The 23,163-nt window shown below is 24.6% G+C and overlaps 2 protein-coding genes across 12 annotated transcripts in view; one reads left to right on the top strand and one right to left on the bottom strand.

Annotated features, from left to right (window-relative positions):
* Positions 1-2,919: 2,919 nt before the first annotated feature.
* The window catches only part of LOC127283830 (uncharacterized), a 66,000-nt gene continuing 45,756 nt past the window's right edge, over positions 2,920-23,163 (top strand). For 2 of the 11 annotated variants that reach the window (XM_051308927.1, XM_051308935.1), the window contains exons 1-7: positions 2,920-3,060; positions 8,288-8,479; positions 13,219-13,701; positions 14,648-14,782; positions 14,935-15,018; positions 15,190-15,459; positions 15,496-15,574. In XM_051308927.1, coding sequence (XP_051164884.1) covers positions 2,922-3,060; positions 8,288-8,479; positions 13,219-13,701; positions 14,648-14,782; positions 14,935-15,018; positions 15,190-15,459; positions 15,496-15,574 — 1,382 coding nt within the window. In that variant the 5' untranslated portion in view covers positions 2,920-2,921. Of the gene's footprint in view, positions 3,061-8,287; positions 8,480-13,218; positions 13,702-14,647; positions 14,783-14,934; positions 15,019-15,189; positions 15,575-15,921; positions 16,470-23,163 lie in introns of those variants that run through there. The other 9 variants (XM_051308926.1, XM_051308932.1, XM_051308934.1 and 6 more) reach the window with 8 other exon arrangements.
* Positions 20,596-22,959, bottom strand: LOC127283834 (keratin, type I cytoskeletal 9-like). The gene is made up of 3 exons (XM_051308940.1): positions 22,644-22,959; positions 22,377-22,455; positions 20,596-21,131 (listed from the first exon to the last, which is right to left on the bottom strand). Exons 1-3 carry the CDS (start codon positions 22,693-22,695, stop codon positions 20,633-20,635), a joined length of 630 nt encoding a protein of 209 aa, XP_051164897.1. The 5' UTR covers positions 22,696-22,959; the 3' UTR covers positions 20,596-20,632.

Below are 23,163 nucleotides of genomic sequence, written 5' to 3'. Positions count from 1 at the left end.
AAATTTTATCGTCTTTTTTCCAAAAATTTTTTTTTAATTGAAAAAATTTTTAAATCGAAAAGTTTAAGGTAATATATAATATAATCGTCTTCTTTATGTCAAGATGAATCGATTGATATATATAAAGTATAGATTTGATTGAAATTTAAAGAATTAATGAAAGTTAAAAAATCAAAAATTCTCATTTTAGCTAAAAAATGATGTGTTTATTTAAATTCATGTTTATATATGAAATAATTTTATTCCCTGCATAAAAACGAATCGATTCGTATATATAAAGTTTATGTTACACTCAAAATTAATTAAAATTTTCTTTATTTTTCAAAAAATTTAATTAATTTAAAACATTTTTAACTCGAAATTTTTTAAATCAATCAATTGAATTGGACAAATTCATTGCTTCCTTCACGAGGAAGCGAATTTTTTGCTTCAAACAATGAGGAAGCATAATGTTTATGAAATAAACATAAAGGACCCCCTCCTTGTTTAAAATTATTTCGCATTCAATTACAGTAAATAAGTAGAACAGCCTAATTCCTTCAACACTTTTTTATCATTCCTCAAAATTTCAACCTGAAATTTCTTCTCATTTTATTTAAAATTCAAGGGTTGCAATAATAATTTTTTTTTTAATTTCAAAAAACGCTTATTAGACCTTCAAGTACATCTATATATTCAGCTTTACAAATCTCGAATTCTTGAAAAAAATTAATTTGTTTAAAAGATACATTATTTCTTATGAAAAATGGCTTTTTTTCTTTACAAATTTTGTGTTTATTTTTGTTATTTTTTTCGACGATATTTTTGATTGTATCAAAAAACGACTGTTGCTCCATATTAAATTACTAAAATTATCACACGTGCTACAGCATCCGATTTAGTAAAATAACTGTTTTTATTTTTTATGTAATGGATAATGTGATAAACATTTTTTTTTCTATTTTCTATTGTGGATTCGAGAAGTGAGATAGAAAAATATGATTTTAAAGAATTTTAGAAATAATTTTGCCAAATTTTGAAATATGATTACCAAATTTTGTCAGACAATATTTATTATTATTTTCCTTTTGAGAGATAGAGAATATCTTGCGTAATGATAGTTATTTGACCTTTTACAATTCGTTTTAGCCTTCTTTAGAAAAGACACATATTTTTATGATAAACCAGAACAAATTTGACTTCATTGTGTAACACTTTTAATGTTTTCTCTATGTCAATGTATGTTAAAAAGACAAATTTTTTTTTCCCACAAAATATAGAAATATAGATTTATTTTTAAAATAATTATTTAAATATTTATATTTTTCATAAATTATCAAAAAAAAAATTAAATTAATAAAACAATGAAAATTAAAAAGATAATTTTAACTAAATGTATTTTTGTAAACAGGAATCAAGCTATTTGTAAAAACTGATACTATATATTATAACAAAAGTATCGCTGACTTCAACGGAGGAATTAAGTAAGAATGAGGAGAATTATTATTATTATTATGAATGATTTTATGATTAATTGAGGAAAATGGTTTTTTTTTTGACATATAAAACGATTGGCAATATTTTTTTTATTCGTTAAAGATTTTCAAGAACTGATACATTATTTTTTCTCAAAACAGAAAAAATTAATTTTTTTTTTTTTGCATTTATGATACTCGTTTTGAATCGAATTTATGTGTGTGGTATACTTTCGAGAAAGAACCTTCAATTTCAGAAGAATTTCTGTCCAATCTTGTTCTGATGAATCTGGTTCTTTTGATGTATCAGTTACTAAAAATTACAGTCTAATTGTAACTTTGGCCTTATCCATATGCAGTAAATTACAAATAAGAATTTATCTTATTTTCATTTTTTCCATTTTAATTTAAAGGAAAAACAAATTATTTGCGAAAATATTTACAAAATAGAAATAGAGTGTAAAAAAAAATTATTTTTTTCAACAATTTCATTGTTTTCAGTTTATCTCATTTTCTGGTTTTTCTTTATAACGAAGAATAATAATGAAAGAGATTTCAAATATGGGAATAAGCTTCTTGTGTAAGATAAATGTTAAATGTTAATAAAAAAATAATTAAATAAATTAAAGGATATTGTATAATATTGTATTTATATTTGTCCCTTATAAATATTTTTTTTCACTATGATAATACATTTATAATCCTTGAAAATTAATATCCTTCTTCGTTGTTAAATATAATTATAAAAGAAAAATTTATCTTTGTCAATCTGACATAAATTTATGCAGAATATTATTGCTAAAGGAAGTGTTTCACAAATAATACATTATAGTAATATAGTTATTCTTTATATATATATGTAAAAACTATGTTGGAATTAGTAAAAATTATTGACCTACGTGTTGTTGTTAAAAATAATTGCAAATGTGTCGTTTATTACAACTATGCTAAAATTTATAACTCACATAACGTGAATTTACTCTTCATGTACCATATATATATTTTATTTTCAACGACAAAATTAAATTGTTTTTTCTTAAACAATTATTTATAATTATTATTTTTTATATTATTATTTATTATATTTAAAGTAATATTAAATAATTTTTATATTAAAGTACATAGTATTTACACATATAGACATTTTTTTGGTACAAATTTTTTTTTTCTTGAATTAAATATAAATATAACATGGCTAAATAAATATTTATCTGTTTTAAATCAAAATTTTGTTATATAGAAATACATTTTTTTTTAAAGTAAAATTTAGTGTTGAATACAAATATTATAATGGGATTTTTTTATATTTCATTATTAAAAAATTCTGTAAGTATATATTAAAAAAAAAAAAAAAATCCTGGACTAGATTCATTATTTTATGTTTTCTGGTTAAATTGGTTCAAAAAATTGAAAATGCAAAAATGCAGTTATTTTTTCATCTTGGAATATCCAAATGCCGTCATTTCAATGGAAAGAAGGGGTCATCGGTGGGAGTTTCTAGTATTTAAGATTCACTTAACTCTAAGATCGCCACAGTCAAAGATGACGATGCATCAAGTTTTCATCGGACTTTTAGTCCTTTTGGCTGTTACAGTTTATGCAAAAGGTAAATAAACAAAATTTTTCCATTTTCATGTACTCTAATTAAATTGTTTTTACTTCATAAATATTTCATCATAACATTCATTTTTCTATATATTTTATTTACAATTTAAAGTTATTAATTTTCTTATTTAATCATTAAATTTTTTTTAATTGTGATTGTCTCTTTAATTAAAAAAAAAAATCCTTTAAAATATCTAAATTAAAAATTAAAATTAACTAATTAAAAATTATGTTAATAAATTTTAAAATCATTAGTCATTTTTAAATACAATATTTTTTTATTAATATATTGATACAAGCTTTTGCTAAATTTTTCTCCTTTAAAAATTTTGTTTAATACACTGAAAAAAACTTTGATTTATAAATATTCAATTACTTGACTATTATGAAATAAATATTTATATGAAACAAATTAAATTTTATTTGAATTAAAAAAATTACATCAAAAAAAAAATATATATTTCTTTGATTCAAAGAAGTATTTATTTGTCATATATATAGGTTCATTGAAAAGTTTTCTTTAATTTAAAGAAAATTTATTTCATTAAACAAAATTTTTAATTTAAGGAAATTCGAGGAAATTATTTTTCAATTTCAAAGTTTTATTTAAAATAAAAAAATTAAAAAAAAAAAAATTTTAATTCAAAATAAATTTTCTTGAAATTAAAGAAAACAATTTCTTTATATCAAAGAAATACTTCTGTGATTCAAAGAAACATTAATTGAGTGTGTATTTAAATAAATAATTTTTGTATTTGAAACAAATATATTGTTTAATTGACTTAAATAATAATTATTTAATACAAGTAATAATTTTTAATAGAAATAATAATTATTTGAAATATTTAATTGATAATAGTCAAGTAACCGATTATTTGAATGAAATAAATTTTTTTTTTTTAGTGTATTGAATTCATTAAAATTAATAAACTATATAGTAGTAATACTTAAAAATATCAAACTTTTAATTTTAATAAAAAAGTTTTTGAGCATAAATTTATTTGTTTTTTTGTAAAAAATTAAATATAGATAAATTTTGATTTTGTGAATAGAAAAAAAAAGTTTAAAAAATAACTATTTTTTATGATGCATGAATTTGAAGTAATGTAATAAATCAATAGCCGACAATTAATTACAAATGAATATGCAAATTTGAATTTTAGTATTTAGAATTTAAAGTTTTTGATACAAATCATAATTTATTCGCGAAGGAAGAATATAAATTAAATTTCCAGTTTTTATATTATTGTCGAGAATTTTTTTTTTAATATTTTAACTTTTTTGTTAATTTTTTTGAATAATTTTACGAAAGTTTTGTAAAGAAATAATTCTTATTAAATAATCCCAATAGTCCCTAAGCAAAAAAAAAAAAAAAATAAAAAATAAAAAAATAATATAATATACTATAATGTAATGTAATATAATATAATATAATATAATATAATATAATATAATATAATATAATATAATATAATATAATATAATATAATATATAAATGAATATATAAATGAATATACTTGTAAACAAAAATTGGATAATATAGGCGCATAGAAATATGATAATAACTAAAAAATACGCAACATTAAGGAAATGAAACGACCTATTTTTATATCAAGAAAGTAACAAGAAACTTGACCTTTTCCATAATTTTCATTTTATCTATATATAGTACGTACTTTGGTCAATTTATGATAGGTTTTTTTTTTTCATCTCTTAATCGATGGTCGCATGCTTGACCTTGTCTTTGGGTTTTCCCCGTCTTCAAAAAATGCCATTCACAACTCGTTTTGCACATGTGAGATAACATGTATACAATGCGTCTTCTTCTATATAAATATGAGTATATGTGTTTCGTTATTCAGGTTCAAGAAGTTAAACAAATCTCTTAGATTTTTAACATTTAACTGATGAGTCTTGTCTTTTTTGGATTAAATAACATTTACATATTATATATTGGCTTAAAAGAATTTTGACCGCATTGAGATAAATGAGCAGTGATAATAATATTAATGATAAATGTGGTGTAACACTGTTTATCAACAAGAACTTTTAATGAACTTGTTTCATCAAATATAACATAACTGCACGAGTTGCAATACAATTTTATAACATCATTATTAAAAAAAATATAAAACATATTATACCTACAATTTATAATAATAATATATAAAATATAAAAACTATTATTATTATTATTATTGTATAACATTTTTTAACTAAATAATGGAATTTTGATTCAGTTGGACAGTATTATAAATTTGCAATAAAATCACGCATAATTGAAATAAGCATATAAGTATAACGCGTAAGCTAAAAGTAAACTATGAGTCATTTGTGAAACTTCTTTTTTTTTTAAGTTTTGCATTAATGAAATTTAAATATAGTTCTTAATAAGCTTCACATTGATTTTCGTAGATAATTAACTTGACATTGAAAGCGTGTACCTTTTCTTCTTTTTTTTCTTTTTTATTTTTTTGCTGAGTCAGATAATAAACAGAGTTAAAAGTTGTATTCGCGCGAGTAACCTTCCAATATATAAGAATAGTATAATGCATATATACATAACATATATATATCTCTGATGATGTCAATTAAAATTGTAGACATTATATTACTATATTGTTATTGTGTTCAATTTTTATAATAATATATAAAATGGTTTTCTTCCAATTACAATCTATTTCTTCTAAAAAAAGAAACAAAAAATTTAATTATATAGAAAAACTTATCGATCTCGTAAGCTGTAACAATTTTTTTCTCGACAAAATTTTTTATGCCGTTATACTAAATATATATGTATAGAGATAATATTTATATATATATACACTGAAAAAAAAATTTATTTGATTCAAATACTTCAAATTATTTGAAAAATATTTAATTGGTTCAAATACTTTTTATTTGGATCAAAAAAATATGCGTATTTGATTCAAATAACTTGAATTATTTGAACCAAATATAAATCGTATTTGGTTCAATTAAATAATTATAATTGAATTAAATAAATGAATTTATTCAATATAAATAATGAGTTACTTTGAAACAATTAATTTATTTATTTCACTCAAATATTTTGTTTTATTGAAACAAATTAAAAGTATTTGACACAATAAATTTATGTAATTGATTCAAATAAACTGAATTATTTAATACAAATAATTCATTATTTAATCCTAATACACTATTTCATCAAGACAAATAAAAAAATATTTCAATCAATTAAATATTTATTTGAAACGATAACAATGATTTACGCAATAACTTTATTTAACTGATTTAAGTCAACTAAATTATTTAATACTAATACACTATTTTATCAAGATAAATAAAAAAATATTTTAATCAATTAAATGTTTATTTGAAACGAAAATAATGAGTTACTTGTAACTATTAACACAGAAAATTAAAAGGCATTAAAATAAGCTGCAACGCTTCTTATTTTAATCCAATTTTGCTTATTTTAATACCAAAATGGATTAAAATAAGCAAAATTGGATTAAAATAAGAAGCGTTGCAGCTTATTTTAATGCCTTTTAATTTTCTGTGAATTTATTTATTTCACTCAAATATTTCATTTTTTTGATACAAATAAAAAGTATTTGATACAATAAATTTATTAATTCTAATTAATTAAATTATTTAATCTAAATAATGCGTTAGACTCATAATCCGTAGGCCGTAGGTTCGATTCCCCCCATGCGTTAGATTTATTTATTTCTCAGGTTTGCGTTTAATCATTAATTCTATATGAATGAATTAGTTGAAAAATGAAAATATCCGATCATAGTATGTTGAAATTACATATTTTTTAATTTATTTATTTGAGTAAGAATTTAATTTAGAAATTGAAGTATTAGTAAATAAATATGTTATTTATTCAATTCAAATTTTGATTTATCACAGAAAATTAAAAGGCATTAAAATAAGCTGCAACGCTTCTTATTTTAATCCAATTTTGCTTATTTTAATACCAAAATAGATTAAAATAAGCAAAATTGGATTAAAATAATAAGCGTTGCAGCTTATTTTAATGCCTTTTAATTTTCTGTGATTTGAATAAAAAAATTCTTACATTTTATGCAAATAAATTATGTATTTGGATCAAATAAAATAATAATTGCCGCAATTAATTTAAATAATTATTTATTAGCTTTGAATATTCCAGTTATTTGATTTGAATATTTTGTATTTGATTAAAATAACTATTTATTTGATACGATAAAATAAAATACTTAGGTTTAGTAAATGTGTATTTGGTTCAAATACATATTTATTGGATAATAGACAAGTAAATGATGTATTTGAATCAAGTACTTTTTATTTGATCCAAATAAATTTTTTTTTTCAGTGTAAAAAAAGAATTTTTATACACGGAAAAGAGTGAATTAGCTACAGATTCTAAGAAAATATTTGCTAGAGCAACTAAAATGTTTGTTAGAACTGGTAAAAAGTTAGTTGTGAGGTGAAAAAAAAAATCATGAATTGAAACACCACAAGTTTAATTGTTGTCCCTAAATTAACCTTTAAACTACTATAGCGGTCTTTCAGACCGTCATCTAAACATTTTTCGTCTTTTTTTAAAGAGTACAATAGAAACTTCAGCTTTTTAGTAACTTTATAATGGTTTTTATTCAGTTTTATAAAAAAAACTGTATAGTGATAATTGATTCAAAGTTTAAAATTCGTTAAATTTTATAATATCGAACAAATATTTATTTATAGTTATAATTAGAGACTATTTTAATTATTAATTGTATCTGCTTCTTATTTAATAATTGTATTGTAATTTTAATGATTTATTACATATTTTGTAATCTAAAATTTTGTAATATCTAAAAAATCGTTTTTCTCAAAAATTTATTATGAAAAATTTTTCATAAAAAAAACTTATCGATTTCGCTTGAAAATTTTTATACTTATAAGGTCTTTCGAGGTTATACAGATTACAAGTGAAACTAATATCAATTTTTAAACATTCTTTCGCAATATTAGTTTCGTCGTTTAGAAATTTTTAAATCTAATGTAAGAATTGTAATCAGTGACCTTGAAAATGTTTGAGTAATGAGTTTTAAGCTATTGTAACGCCCAAATTTATCAATATTGATTTAACATATTTGTTATCTCTCGAATTTATATTTGAACGTTGTTAGGTTTTTTTTTCGGATATAGACAAATTAAAAAAGAAAAATATAAGACTTAATAAAACAAAGAATTAATTTTTTTTTAGATGATTTTGTAAGGCATAAGCGATATGCTTACAGCAGTGGCGGTGGTGTTGGTAGTAGTAGTAGCAGCAGTTCAAGTTCAAGTTCCTCTGGAGGAGGGACTCAAACGTTGACAAACTCTCATGCAACTGGAGGAGCGTCTGCCGATGCCAAAGCTGGAGCAACAGCTGATGGTAGTCACGGAGGTCATGGAGGTAATAATTATTAAATGATTTAAGTATATAAAAATATGGAAATTAATTTTTTTTTTCATTACTAAACTGACAAAAAAATAGTCTATAATTATAGTTTAATCAAGCTCTATAGATTAAACAAAATAACCAAAATATTCTGATTGGAATAATCAAGATTTTGATGATTTTAACAAAAATTCTGATTGGTTTAACCAAAATTCTCTTTGGAATAATCAAAATTCAAAATAATTTAACCAAAATATTAATTAGTTTAGTAAAAATTAGGAAAAGTTTACTTAAAATTATAAACAGTTTAACCAAAGTTCTGATTTTAGTTTAAATGGGAGTTAGATTTTATAATTCTCAACGGGACTCTATAAAAATTCCATTCTATTGAACCAACGGGAGTTGGTGCTAAAGGAGTTAATTTAATGCCTAAGAAGTTAATGCTAAGAGAAAATTAATTTAAGGTTAATTCATTTTTGAAATGGATTTTTAACTTTAAAATGTTAACCCATATATAACCAATTGACTAAAATATTGAAATCTGCGTATATTATTTGTTTGAATTCGAAACGGAATATAATTAAATTTACTAAAATGTTGCATTGCAAAAAGAACATAATTGGCATTTTTGTCGAAATTAAGTTTTTGATATCGTTAGATTCAGTAAAAAGAATCTGCATCTAAATGTATGAAAAAATTAACATTAAATTTATTTAATTAATTAACTCACTCGCACGAACGGCATTTGGGACTTGGATTTCTGGCGTATTTGCCATTTTCAATCTTTGCAAGTTCATTTTTACATGAGATTCTTTAAAAAATTAATTTCTTTTTGAAAAATATGAATCAGCAACTCGATTTTACCTAAAAACTGATCTTACATTAATTACATTGAAATGAGTAATTTTTACTGGAGTTACATTACAAGAAAATTATCTCACCACACGTAGTCATCAGGTTAATTCCAGTGCCGGTTAAAATCAATGATTAAATTTATAAAATAGATATTATTTATAAAATAAATAAATATTTTGCCCGGCGCCAGTCGACATTTAATTATTTTAAATAAAATTGATTTTTAAAATTTACTTTAGTATTTTAACAAGATAAGGGGGGAGGGTAAAAGGGAAAAATTCAAATATAATAAGAATTGAGAGTTATCGATAATTGGTTTTAATAATCGGAAATTTACTTACAGTATACGTCGTCAAATTCTCTATCCAAACGATGAGGTACCTCCACAACAACGAACACTCATACAATTATAATATAAATTATATAGATTTATCGATAGTCGAAACTCTTTACAATGGTTGATTCAAGAATGATTTTTCCATCAAACCCTTAAGGCCAGGTCCAAGTGAGGCAGCGCCATCTACATTGAAACTAAAATTTTGGAAAATTTTAAACAGCCTTTTCTTGAAAACAAGATGGTAAAATGCTTTTTCCTTTATGGATAATTTATTATTGGCAAGATATACACCAGCTAAAACTTTTTTTGAGTTAAAATAATAAAAAAAATTTCATGTCAATAAATTAAATATGAGCACTTTTTTCACAAAAACTGTAACAGTACTTTCTCAGAAATTACAATCAAAAATGCAATTTCCATTTGGAAAATTAATAAACGCTAAAAAATACACGACCTAAGATTTACCAATCACGAAAATAACAAAAAAAAAAGTATTTTAACATAACATATTTTACTTATTATGACATCCGTTTGGCAGGTTATATATGTCACCAGATGTTTCGCAGTTTTGCCGAAAGGAGGAGATTGGCGCTGTTGCTAACCACCTGAAATACATAATCTACCAAAGGGCTGTCACAATCAGTAAAGCAGTATCAATATGTTAAATATTTAATAAAATTTTTTTTGTTATTTTCGTGATTGGTAAATCTTAGGTCGTGTATTTTTTAGCGTTTATTAATTTTCCAAATGGAAATTGCATTTTTGATTGTAATTTCTGAGAAAGTACTGTTACAGTTTTTGTGAAAAAAGTGCTCATATTTAATTTATTGACATGAAATTTTTTTTATTATTTTAACTGAAAAAAAGTTTTAGCTGGTGTATATCTTGCCAATAATCAATTATCCATAAAGGAAAAAGCATTTTACCTTTTTGTTTTCAAGAAAAGGCTGTTGAAAATTTTCCAAAATTTCAGTATCAATGTAGATGGCGCTGCCTCACTTGGACCTGGCCTTAACAAAATTCGTCCCAATCTTTTAATTTTAGTAGACTATAGGAAAATTTTTGTTTAATATTTTAAAATAATATCACGGTACGCCAGAAGGAGATTTAAATAAACAAGGAGGGGGTCCTTTATGTTTATTTCATAAACATTATGCTTCCTCATTGTGTGAAGCAAAAAATTCGCTTCCTCGTGAAGGAAGCAATAAATTTGTCCAATTCAATTGATTGATTTAAAACATTTCCAGTTAAAAATGTTTTAAATTAATTAAATTTTTTGAAAAATAAAGAAAATTTTAATTAATTTTGAGTGTAACATAAACTTTATATATACGAATCGATTCGTTTTAATGCAAGGAATACAATTATTTTATTCATCAACTTCTCTCTAAATTTGAATCAGCGGAATCTTGCTGATTCTCAGCTATAAGTATACCACTGATTCTAATCAGCTCATATGCACTGATGAATTAGTGGAATTTCACTGATTTTTCAGTGTATATCCGCTGATTGGTACCAGTGGTATACTTATCGCTGATTCAAATTTAGAGAGTTGAATTTTAAAAAAACAAAATTTTTTAGCTAAACTATGAATTTTCGATTTTTCAATTTTTATTAATTCTCAAATTTTAAATCAAATCTATATTTTATATATACCAACCAATTTGTTTCAATGCAGGGAATAAATTTATTTCATATATAAACATGAATTTAAATAAACACATCATTTTTTAGCTAAAATGAGAATTTTTGATTTTTTAACTTTCTTTAATTCTTTAAATTTCAATCAAATCTATACTTTATATATATCAATCGATTCATCTTGACATAAAGAAGACGATTATATTATATATTACCTTAAATTTTTCGATTTAAAAATTTTTTCAATTAAAAAAATTTTTTTGGAAAAAAGACGCTAAAATTTTTTTTTGGGGGTATTTTTAAAAATCCTCTCGTCATTTTTGAGAGATTAATGTGTTAAATAAGCCTACCAAATTTTATCCAAATCCATTAAAACCTGTTAAAGATATCGTGTTCACAAAAACTATCCACACACACATACACACACACATACATACATCCGGACAATTGATCAGGATCTCATATAACATGTTTCTATATAGAGGAAAATTTGTTTTCACCATTTTTAAAAATTTTATAAACGAAAGGACTACATAGCTTCCTCCACGAGGAAGCAAAATGAATTGGAAATTAAAAATTCTTTTTGATTATGGTTCTATAATAAAAAACTTTTCTCGATAGGTTTTAAAATCAGCTTACGTGCCCAATTTAAAACAAATTGAGTTTTAAATATTTAAAAATAGTATTTTATGAGGATCCTCATAAAATACTATTTATACCAGAATTTATTTAATGTATACTTATATGCGCATAGATAATAGATGTTTTAGATTTGGGTTCATATAAATTTATTAACAAATGAAGTTATTTTCTTGTTTCGTTTTTATATTTATGCATTAAGAGTGTCGAATGGTATTTGAAATTCTTTGTCAAGAAGAGAGCTTTAATTATCGCTCTGAACGTGAAATAGTATTGATTTTAAAATACTTTTTTCTCGAAACACAAACACTTTTAACAAAATCAGCCAAAATCCTCATCTTATAAATTTCCTAAATCCAAAAGACTGTACGAATTCATAGAAAAACATGGTTGCAAAACAAAAAGTAGAAAAGTAATCTAATAACAGCTGCGACTTTGTGCGCCCTGCATGCTGCTGCCATCTGACGGCGGCAGGAAGTAATGAACCCCTCATTATATTACTTTTCGTTTTGAAATCGTGTTTTTGTATGGATTCGTATAATCTTTCGGATTTAGGAAATTTATATAAGATAAGGATCTATAGCTGCTTTTGTAAAAAGTGTCCGTCTTTCGAGAAGAAAGTATTTTAAAATCAATTTTTATCATTTTCACGTTTAGTGCCGTTTTTATAGAGCGATAATTAAAGGTCTCTTCTTGCCAAAAAATTTCAGAGATCATTCGACTCTCTTAAATATATTTTGTCACTCTTAAAATCGTTCTTTCAACATTATAATTTAATTTTTTAAAATCGGATACAAACACTACAGCAATATAATTATTTATATGTAAAATTGAAAATAAGTAATTATTTTATCATTTATTACAGTATTTATTAGATTAAATAAATTCTGATTCCCCATAAAACACTGTTTTTATATAAAAACTCAATTTTATTTAAATCGAGCACGTAAACTGATTCTAAAAACTGTTGAGAAATGTTTGTTATTCATCTAAGAATCATAATCAAAAAGAATTTTTAAATGCCAATTCATTTTTATTTAAACCACCTTCTGGCGCACCGTGAATATTTCCTGTTACAACATTTTTTGTTCTATATTGAAGTTCTAGATACAAACGTTTTTTTTTTTTTTTAATTTCTCCGTTCGACCGAAATATCACTGAAGTTCTTTTTACTTTGTACGGAAGAATAAACCCTAATTAGTATTCTGATTATTTCAAGCAGAATTTTTCTTTTTAGAAATAATGTTAATTGTATTAAGAAATTTTAATTTTTTCTATTAAGGTTATGGAAATCTCGGAGGTGGTGGCTATGGAGGCGGACTAGGTGGTTCAGGATTAGTTGGCAATGGAGGAGTATTGGGAGGAGGTGGTTATACAGGAGGATTAGGAGGTGGTCATGGAGGATCGCTCGGTGGTAGCCACGCTGGCGGTGGTTACAATGGAGGATCACTAGGTGGTAGCCATGCTGGTGGTGGTTACAATGGAGGATCACTTGGTGGTAGCCACGCTGGTGGTGGTTACAATGGAGGATACAATGGAGGCGGTGGTCATGGTGGAGGACTTGGTGGCAGTCACGCTGGAGGTGGCTCCTATGGTTATAATCAAGGTGGTTCCTTAGGTGGTAGTCACGCTGGTGGTGGTGGTGGTGGCGGTAACTATGGTTATAATCAAGGCGGTTCACTAGGGGGTAGCCACGCTGGTGGTGGTTTCAATGGAGGCTTAGGCGGTGGTAAAGGAGGACTTGGTGGTAGTCACGCTGGAAGTGGTGAGAAATATCAATTTTTAAATTAATGCACGGAGAGAAATTTACAGTGATGGTGACTGTCGCGCCATTTCTGATGACTATATCGTTTAGTAGATTTTCGACGAACTAATTTAACAGTGGGATTTACTAAATATCACTGTAACTCTTCTCTCCGTGTGATTAATTAACTTCTATCTTAGCAATAAATATTCGATTCTCCAAAAAAGAGAGCATTTACATGTCTGCAAATTATATGAAAACAATTCAAAAATTATTCACATTAGTCAGGACGAAAAGACAAATCCGGGATTAGTCCAAAATTGTCATGAAATTAATCCTCAATTAGTCTGCAACAATCTAAATTTAGTAGGATCACAAAACTTAATCCAAAATGAGTGCAAAATAATTTAGAATTTGTATGTAAACTATCCGTAAATAGTACACAATAATACGGATTTAGTACTATTAAAAAACGGAATCCAAAATGGGTACGGAATAATTAGATATTTTTATGTGAAAAATCCTGTATTAGTCCACATTAAATCGTATTTAATCTGGTAAAAAATCTTTAAGTAACGAATTCGTATTTATTCAAGTCGAAAAATTTGTCTTTATGTCTGTACTAATTTTAGATTACTTCAAATTGTTTTTGGACTGTTTTCGAACAATAATTTAGATAAAATTCCGTTTAAAAATCTGAATCCGAAGTGAGTCTAAAATAATCCGGCATTATGTATATGTAAGAATTCTAACATCTGGAATTAGTCCGTTAATATTATTTGTGAGACCTGGTAAATACGGAATTAATCTGATTATACACAACCAGTGAATGCGTATATAATTACTTCTGTTGAATTCGAAATTAATTCAGTCTGAAGAATATAAGTTCAAATAAAATCCTTTTAATTTTTTTTAGATAAAAATCCACTATCTCTTAGTATAATAATGTTAATACATGTTTTTACAGGAGGATATGGAGGATCTGGTGGTTATGGAGGAGGACATGGAGGAGGTAGTTTCGCTAATGGCGGTGGAGGTATTGGAGGAGGACATGGAGGTCAAACTGGAGGATATGGAGGTTACGGAGGATACGGAGGTTTCGGTAATTACTAATACATAAAAAAATTTTAAACTTACATGTTAATTTAATTATATCATTATTAATTGTTAAGTAATTATTATCATTGAATATAGTAACTGAAAGTACTTTCAGGAGGTTCCTTTCATCAAATTTCATAACAAATTCTATTCCAGGTCAACAACCATTACCTGGACAACCAGGATACCAGCTTGATCCTGGAATGGCACCTGGAACTTTAAATTTATTCCCTTCGCCAGGTTAAATGATAATATTCTCGCTTATTTAATAACTTTTTCCTCCATTAAAAGTATTGACATTATTCTCCATTAAAAATTTTTACGTTATTGGAATCAGAAAGTACTTTCTAATAAAGTTCTTTTTTAAAAAGTGAAATTTTATTTTGAAAATCATTTTTTTATGTGTTTTAGGAAATGGACCATTACCTGGACAACCGGGATATCAGGTTGACCCTGGTTTTTATCCTGGAAATTTAAATACAGGTTATAATAACTTTGGAGGAGGTAACGCTGGTAGTTCAGCAAATTCTAAGGCTGATGCATCAGCTGGAAGTAATGCTGGTGGCTATGGAGGAAGTGGTGGATTAGGAGGAGGATATAATGGAGGTCTTGGTGGTGGATTAGGATATGGAGATGGTCATGGTGGATCCCTTGGAGGTGGTCATGGAGGATCTCTTGGAGGTGGTCATGGCGGATCACTTGGCGGTCCTCTTGGAGGTGGACATGGTGGTTCTGGTTCTTCCAATGCTCAAGCCAGTGCTAGTGCCAGTTCAAATGCTAATTCTAATGGAATTAAGTGAGTTTATCTTTTATTCTTTTAACCCCTTCACTGTTATTGACCTCTATAGAGGCATAAAAATATCGTGCCACCAGTGTGTGTATGACCGCTATAGTAGCATCTAGAAAAAAATAAGTAGACACAATACGATAAACTTGTCAATGGGTATTCTTAGGTATGGTAACATCAAGTTTTTTTTTTTTAAATTTTTTTTACCACATACGGGGCACGGAAGCTTTATTTCTGCTACACAGCGAAGGGGTTAAACAAACATCACATTTATATTTATATAATTTTGAAATTCTATTAATTCACATTATCATATTGTATTTATTATTTCTAAAAATTATATATAAATATTTCAGTATCTTCTCTCGATTCGGTGAAGGTGAAGGAGAAACCAAAGAAGTCAGTCAGAGTGGAAATGTGGAAGGAGGAAAAGGTGTGTTCAGTAGCAGTTCTGTTAGTGTTGGTCCTGATGGAAAAGGAACATATAGTGTCCAAGCGGGTAAAATCCCATAAATTATGATAATAATATTATTTACAAAAGAACAACGCAAAAATATTTTTTTTATAATTTCATGTAAAACTCCATTTATAATTATCAAATATTTATAATTAGAAAATTTATAATAAAATTTTTACAAAATTGTAAAATATTTATTTTAACGTATATTATATACTTTTAAAAATGACTATTTCTAAAAATAATAATAAAATCGATAACTTAAAGTATTCAAAATAAAAAAAGTTTAATAAAACGTAATTAAAATTGATTTAAAAAAAAATTTATTTACAATGTCACAGAATGAAATGAAAATAATATGTTTTGTATATATCTATAAGAAATTACATTATAAGTTGCATTATTGTGATAATATTAGTGCCAATCAATAAAAAATAATTCTACAAATTTTAGTTTTTTCATTTTTTTAAAATTTCTTTTCCCATGAACCGTTAAAAATAATATTAAGTTTGGTTTTTAGCATTCAATTCAGGAAAACAAGACACTTAAAATAAGTTATTACAATATTTTTCAAATTTTGTTAATAAAGTATTTTAATGTGACGTCATCCTGTCTATCAGGTGGTAATTTTGCAGAGATATTTATTTTACCGACGTGTATATAAATATAATAATAACACTTAATTTCTATATGTGTCGGTAAAATAAATATCTACGTAAAATTACCACCTGGTAGAAAAAATGACGTCACAGTAAAATTAAAAAATTTAGTATTTCTTGTGTTGCATTGTCATCAAAAATTTGCAGCAATATCGCCATTATTTCTACAATGTTGCTGCAATATTAGATAATTGTGGCAATGTTGTGAATATTAATGCAAATTTAGATGCTGTGCGGGAAGAAGAATAAAAAGTTAAATAGTAAATAAAATTTTACTATAAATTAGTAGACAATTTTTTAACTAATTTAGATTAAGAAAATTTATTTTTATAAATAAAATATATATCAGTCAATTAAATGGCCCTAAATTAGCGTTTTGCAACCGACAATGTCAAACAAAAACATATTTTTCACAGTTATAAGTTTATATTTATTACGTAAATTTTTTTTGATATACATATACAAATATACTCACAATCAGTCTTATTACATGTAAAATACACTTATTACTTAATTCATGCTTCAAGATTAAAACTGTTGTTTATGAATATAAATTTCCTTTACGATATTTACTCACAGCGACAAGGTCACAACATTTCTAAAGACTGCGGTATTTCTAAAAAAAATCCAATTATACATAAATTAAATGAAAAACGACGCAAATAAAAAATATAATATACACATATATATATGTACAATATAAGATTTGAACTAATCATTTTTATAAAAACTATATAATTTTTTAATGTTAAAAATTCAAAAAAATTACTCAAAACGTAACGTTAGATCGCATTGTTATTTTTAATATTGAATGTAGATGGGAGAAAAAATTATTGAGATATTATAATTTTTAAATTTGTCTTTTTCTTTTAATTAAAATTGTAAATTATTTAAAATTAAAAAAAATAACAAATTAAAACCACCCCTAATATTATGACACACTTAAATTTAAATTGTCAAAGGAAGGTATATTTTTTCCTCCATCATTTGTGTCCTAAAAACATATAAGATGGTCAGAAGAAGAAAATTTTTAATTTTGACGAATTTATAATTTTGATTTTTTGAATTTTGATTTTGAATTCCCCAAAGTATTAGAAACAGAAGAAAATAATTATAAAAGAAAATTTTTAGAAATGATACACATCCAAAGTAATAAATTAAACCATGTAAATTTTAATACAGACACACAAAATTTAAGCAAAATATATTTTTCAATAATAACAGATTCTCCAATATAATTTTTTAGAATTTTTTTTAAGAATTTTTCTAAATTTTTCAAAATTACCACATTAATTCCATATAGCGGTTAATGTAGGACTCTATTTTATCATCAATCTTTTAAAGTTACATTAATATTTTACATATATGATAATACAGGGATTTTTTTTAACTTTTTATCATAACCTTAAAATTACTCTCTAAATCTGAATTAGTTAAAAATAACTAATTAATAGCAGAATCTTACTAATTCAAAAAGCAAAAAGTGAGTCACTAATAATTAGTAAAAACTTACTAATTCAAATAGTTATTTTGGTTTAACTAATTCAATTAGTAACTTTTTAATGCGGCTCCCGGGGGCATAAATTACTAATTGATTAGTTAAAACTACTAATTGTTTACTAATTCATTAGTCATTAAACAATTTTACCGCCAAATCGTAAATAATCAATAAAAATTTATCAACTTATTCATACTAAAATTTTAAATTTGAAAAGTCGAGTTTCAAAGATAAAATTTTTCGCATGTAGTTTCTTCATGATTGTATAAAAAATATTTTATATTACAATGGTTTGTCCTAACTTGGGTGCCTAGTGTCAACCAGTTTTAATAATAAATAATAAATAATTTAAAAAATTAATTTTAACCACAATTAATACTAACTTTCTAGAAAGAATATCCTGTAAGTTTTAAATTAAAATCTGAGAGTTAAATCAAAATTTGAACCCTACGGGAATCGAACCCCAGACGCATTACCTAAGAGACCTAACGAACGCTTTGACGACCGCGACTACCGAACCTAATTAGATATTTTTATTTCATTTGTCTATATAAATTTTCACTATATTTTTTTAATTCTATTTTACAAAAAATACTTGAAATCATCCAGAACTTTCACTGTAAGTGTTTTATGTTGCCAAATAATGGATTTAAAACATTATATTACATTGTTTAATTGTTTAAACAATTTATTGTTATTTATATTAACTTTTTTTGTAGTGCACCTAGAAAGATGCAGTTTTTTCCTAATTTTACAATTTACCAAATCGAATATAAAGATAGATTTGATGTAAAATTATTAATTCAACAATTGTTTAAACAATTTATTGTTGTTATTTATTAACTTTTTTGTAGTGCACCTAGAAAGATGCATCTTTTTCCTAATTTTACAATTTATCAAGTTTATATTATTCTACTAGATAATTATAAAATTAAGAAAAAACTGCATTTTTCTAGGTGTACTACAAAAAAAGTTAATTAATAACTATTATAACTTTATATTTTGTTTGATAAATTGCAAAAATAGGAAAAAAATACTGCATTTTTCTAGGGAAATTATAAAAAATGTTAATAAATAGAAACAATTATTTGTTCAAACAATTTAACATAATAGTTGTTGCAAAATTTAATTCTATATTTTATTTTATTTATAACCTTTAAATTAATAACTAATAAGAGAAGGTAACAAATTTATAAAATTGTGCTACTGTCTATGGATATTTAAAAAAGTTATAAATTATGAACAATAAATTGTTTAAACAAATAAAAATTCAACAAAATAATTTTGATATATATTATTTGGCAATATATATAACAATTAAATAAATTAACAAATATAACTATGAAAAATTGTCTTTAAATATTTATTAGAAATTAATAAATAATTAAAACCATATAAATAATTATCAATTAATTATTTAAGTATTATCTGAGATTATTTTACAAATCCAAAATTCAATTACTTTTTTTCATAAAAAATTTTCTAACACTTAACTAGATGTTCTAGCTAAGTCCAAGTTAGGACCAGTCTAGAATATATAAACAGTGGCTGCCAAGGTAGGACCAATGTTGGGCCAACAATCATTTTAGGCATACGTTGGTGATTTCTACACGGAGTTCTGGTGGTTCATTTGATATATTATTTCCGATTTTTTTTGAGTAAAGATTTTATTAAAATTTTCACTTTATAGTAATTTATTAATTTACTTAAAGACAGTTTAGATACACATACATAGTTACTTTTGGTGAAATAAAATTAATAAAAAAATTTTAACGGTTAGTTTATATCAAAAAATTTTTTGAAAAATAAATAATTTCAAAAGTAATATTTAAAGCACCAAAAAAAATATTTTGAACATAGTACAAGCTATAGTATCACATAATACTTAAAAAGAACAGAACAATAATTTAAAAATAATAAATGCTTTCAAAAGTAGTATTTTAAGCATCAAAAAAAGTATTTTGAATAGAGTACAAGCTACAGTTTCACATAATACTAAAAAAACAAAAAAATATTTAAAAAAAAAACCCATGGAAGATGACATACGTCATAAAAATAATAGAGGTTACGTTCAACTGACTAATTCAATTAGTAACTCGGGTGTAATAACTAATAGAATTAGTTAATTTGATTACTATTTTAAATTAGTAATGTTCAAATACTAATTTTTTACTATTTTATTAGTAAAACTTCCAAAAATAACTAATTCATTAGTTGAAATTTAATTTACTAAATGAATTAGTTAATTTTTTACTAATTCAGATTTAAAGAGTGAGGGCTAAATAGCCGAAACATGTAGTAACAACGTTATGTCAACCAATAAATAAACATCTTAACTGTAAAAGGCCTCTAAACATCATTAACAAATTTATAATAAAAACAGTTTGAAAGAAATTTAAAATAATAAACATTGTCAATTTTTTTACAAAAAATAAACTTTTATTAAATTCACTTTATTCATTATCAGTTAGAGTAGTTACTGTAGTTTCAATATTTTCAGCAAATTCAGTTGTTTCAGTATTAGTTTCATTATTGCTATCATCATCATCCCCAACTCTACTAAAAAACAAATTAGGACCTCCATAACCTCCATATCCTCCATAACCTCTATAACCTCCTCTGCCTCCATAACCATTATAACCTCCTCTGCCTCCATAACCAAAATTGTTCCCATTGAAAGAAGAGGAAGAAGCAGAAGAAGAGGCGGAAGATGATCCTCCAAAGCCAGCAGAAGCAGCTGCTGCTGCCGCTCCAGCACTTACATATGGAATTCCATTTACGAAAGAAATTGCTGTACCCGCACTCGCAGAGCTTGCTGAATTTCCATTGCTTGATGCAGCATTGGCAATAGAACTTCCACCGCTAAATCCATTTCCATTATTGTAGAATTGAGAATTTGCATTTGCATTAGCATTCGCATTTGAATAGTAAGGCGACGAGTATCCAAATGGTCTAAACAAAAAAATAGACGACATTTGAAAATAATTTTAAATTTATTAGTTTAAGGAGGTTCTATCGTAAAGAGAATTAATTCATTAGAATTATAATTAAAATTCTTTTTAACGTAACAATATTGGTTCTTATGGGAATTCGTTGCCTATACTCCATGATATAATCGAAATATTTCCTGTAATGTTGGTTAAGGACATGTGATTTTTGTAATTTCAAATGTAAATGTTCTCCGCAGTTTTTTTTTCGCAAAATACTTGACAGATTTAATTAAAATTTTGTGGAAAACTCAAAAATATTAATATTTTCTCAAAAAATGTATTCACAATAATTTTTATATTTGGAGAAAGGGCGAAAATTTTAGGGTAAGTGCAACCAATTACGGCGTGTTTATAAAAAATATCTATTATTACTATTATATTTATTATAACTGTTGCAAAATAATTTAAAAAAATTATTTTATTCTTTTTTTGATACAATTACTAATAAAGATGCACATTTAAACAATTATTAATCTAATTATTTGAGATCAAATTTTTTTCCCTCGCTGTAATTGAAACATTTTTAAGATTCAAAATACACATAATTTTGGTCATCGCAATTGATACACCGAAACTGATACAAACGCGCCGTAATAGAAAATTATGATATTATAGTTTTAATTTCTCATATTTATTTAAATAATCGATTTTTATAAAGTTTAATTTTTTTAAATATCTAAATAACATTAGCTTTTAGTTTAATAAGTCTTAAATTGACTTTTTAAAAAATAGAAATGTCTAATTTTCTACTTCAAAAATGTTTTGACTCGAATCGCGCCCTAATTAGTGCATTTACCCTATTAAATTTTCTTCAAACATGCAAATTTTTAAAAATAATTGTTTTAATAAAATATTTAATATTTTAGTGTTTCTTTATTACTATTTTCGAGTTCTTCATAAAATTTTAGCTCAATCTATCAAATATTTTGCATGAAAACCTGTAAAGAATATTTACATGTTTGTTTATTTTTACAATTCTATTTCAATTAGATTTTAAAAATGAAAATTTTTTCAGTGTATTTGTACCAAAAGTGACCTACAATTCACATGCCCTTAAGTATATGAAAAAAAATGCATTTTCATATTCTAATACGAAAATATTTAATAAATTTAAAGAGAATAAATAGAATTTTTTTAAAATTATAAAAAAAATGCATAACAAAAGTTTAAAAAAAAGTAATTAAAAAAGTTGACAATATTTACTTACCTATTATAATATCTAGCTTGTCGTACAAATCTTGATGGTGCATTACCAGGGAAGGTAAAATCGCTCCCATTGACTGCAACTAGCAAGAAAAAACAAGAAATCGATATTAAGTAAAAAAAAGAATCATTCCTTGATCTTTATTTTTTATTATTACAACATATTTACAATTTTAATTCATTAATAAACTTCAGTTATTAATTTGAAAATAAAAAATAAATAAAAATGATAAAAAATTAATAAAATTTTACAATAAAATTAAAGACTTACCATAGCATATAATTAAAAATAAACCCAGAATAAGTTTCACCATTTTGCACATTAAAAAAAAACTGTAGTCTTTTCCTCTTTTTCACTATATAAAGCAAACAAAACTAATTTTTTCTTAAATAAAAAACAATTTAGTCACTATAATTGATTTAAAATCTTGATTATAGTAAAGTTTTCGAAAATCAAAATTTCTAAACTATAAGAAAAAAAATAAGAAAAAAATTTTTTAAAAACGCTTAATTTAAAAAAAAAATTCTCTAAGAAACTTGATTATGTGGTTATTGATCTTGTGGTTGACTTTAAACTGATGTTATAGAAAGAAGGTCCTCCACCTTTATAGCTAGACCAAACTACATGTGCTTCAAAGACTTTATTTGTGGGAATTTCTCAATGCGAATGTCTGTGTATAGATTTTTTTTTTTGACTAATTTGTATAAAATATACCTCTCTCCAAGAATGTGTCGTAATTATTAATTTTATTCTTAGAATTATCATAATAGGAGAGCACCTGTTTTTGAAA

The sequence above is a fragment of the Leptopilina boulardi genome, unplaced genomic scaffold, assembly GCF_019393585.1.
Source record: "Leptopilina boulardi isolate dan_hultmark-lab unplaced genomic scaffold, ZJU_Lbou_2.1 LbouV2_310, whole genome shotgun sequence".
Lineage (NCBI taxonomy): Eukaryota > Metazoa > Arthropoda > Insecta > Hymenoptera > Figitidae > Leptopilina > Leptopilina boulardi.
The sequence above is the reverse complement of the archived record's forward strand: the minus strand, read 5'-3'. Positions and strand labels throughout refer to the sequence as shown.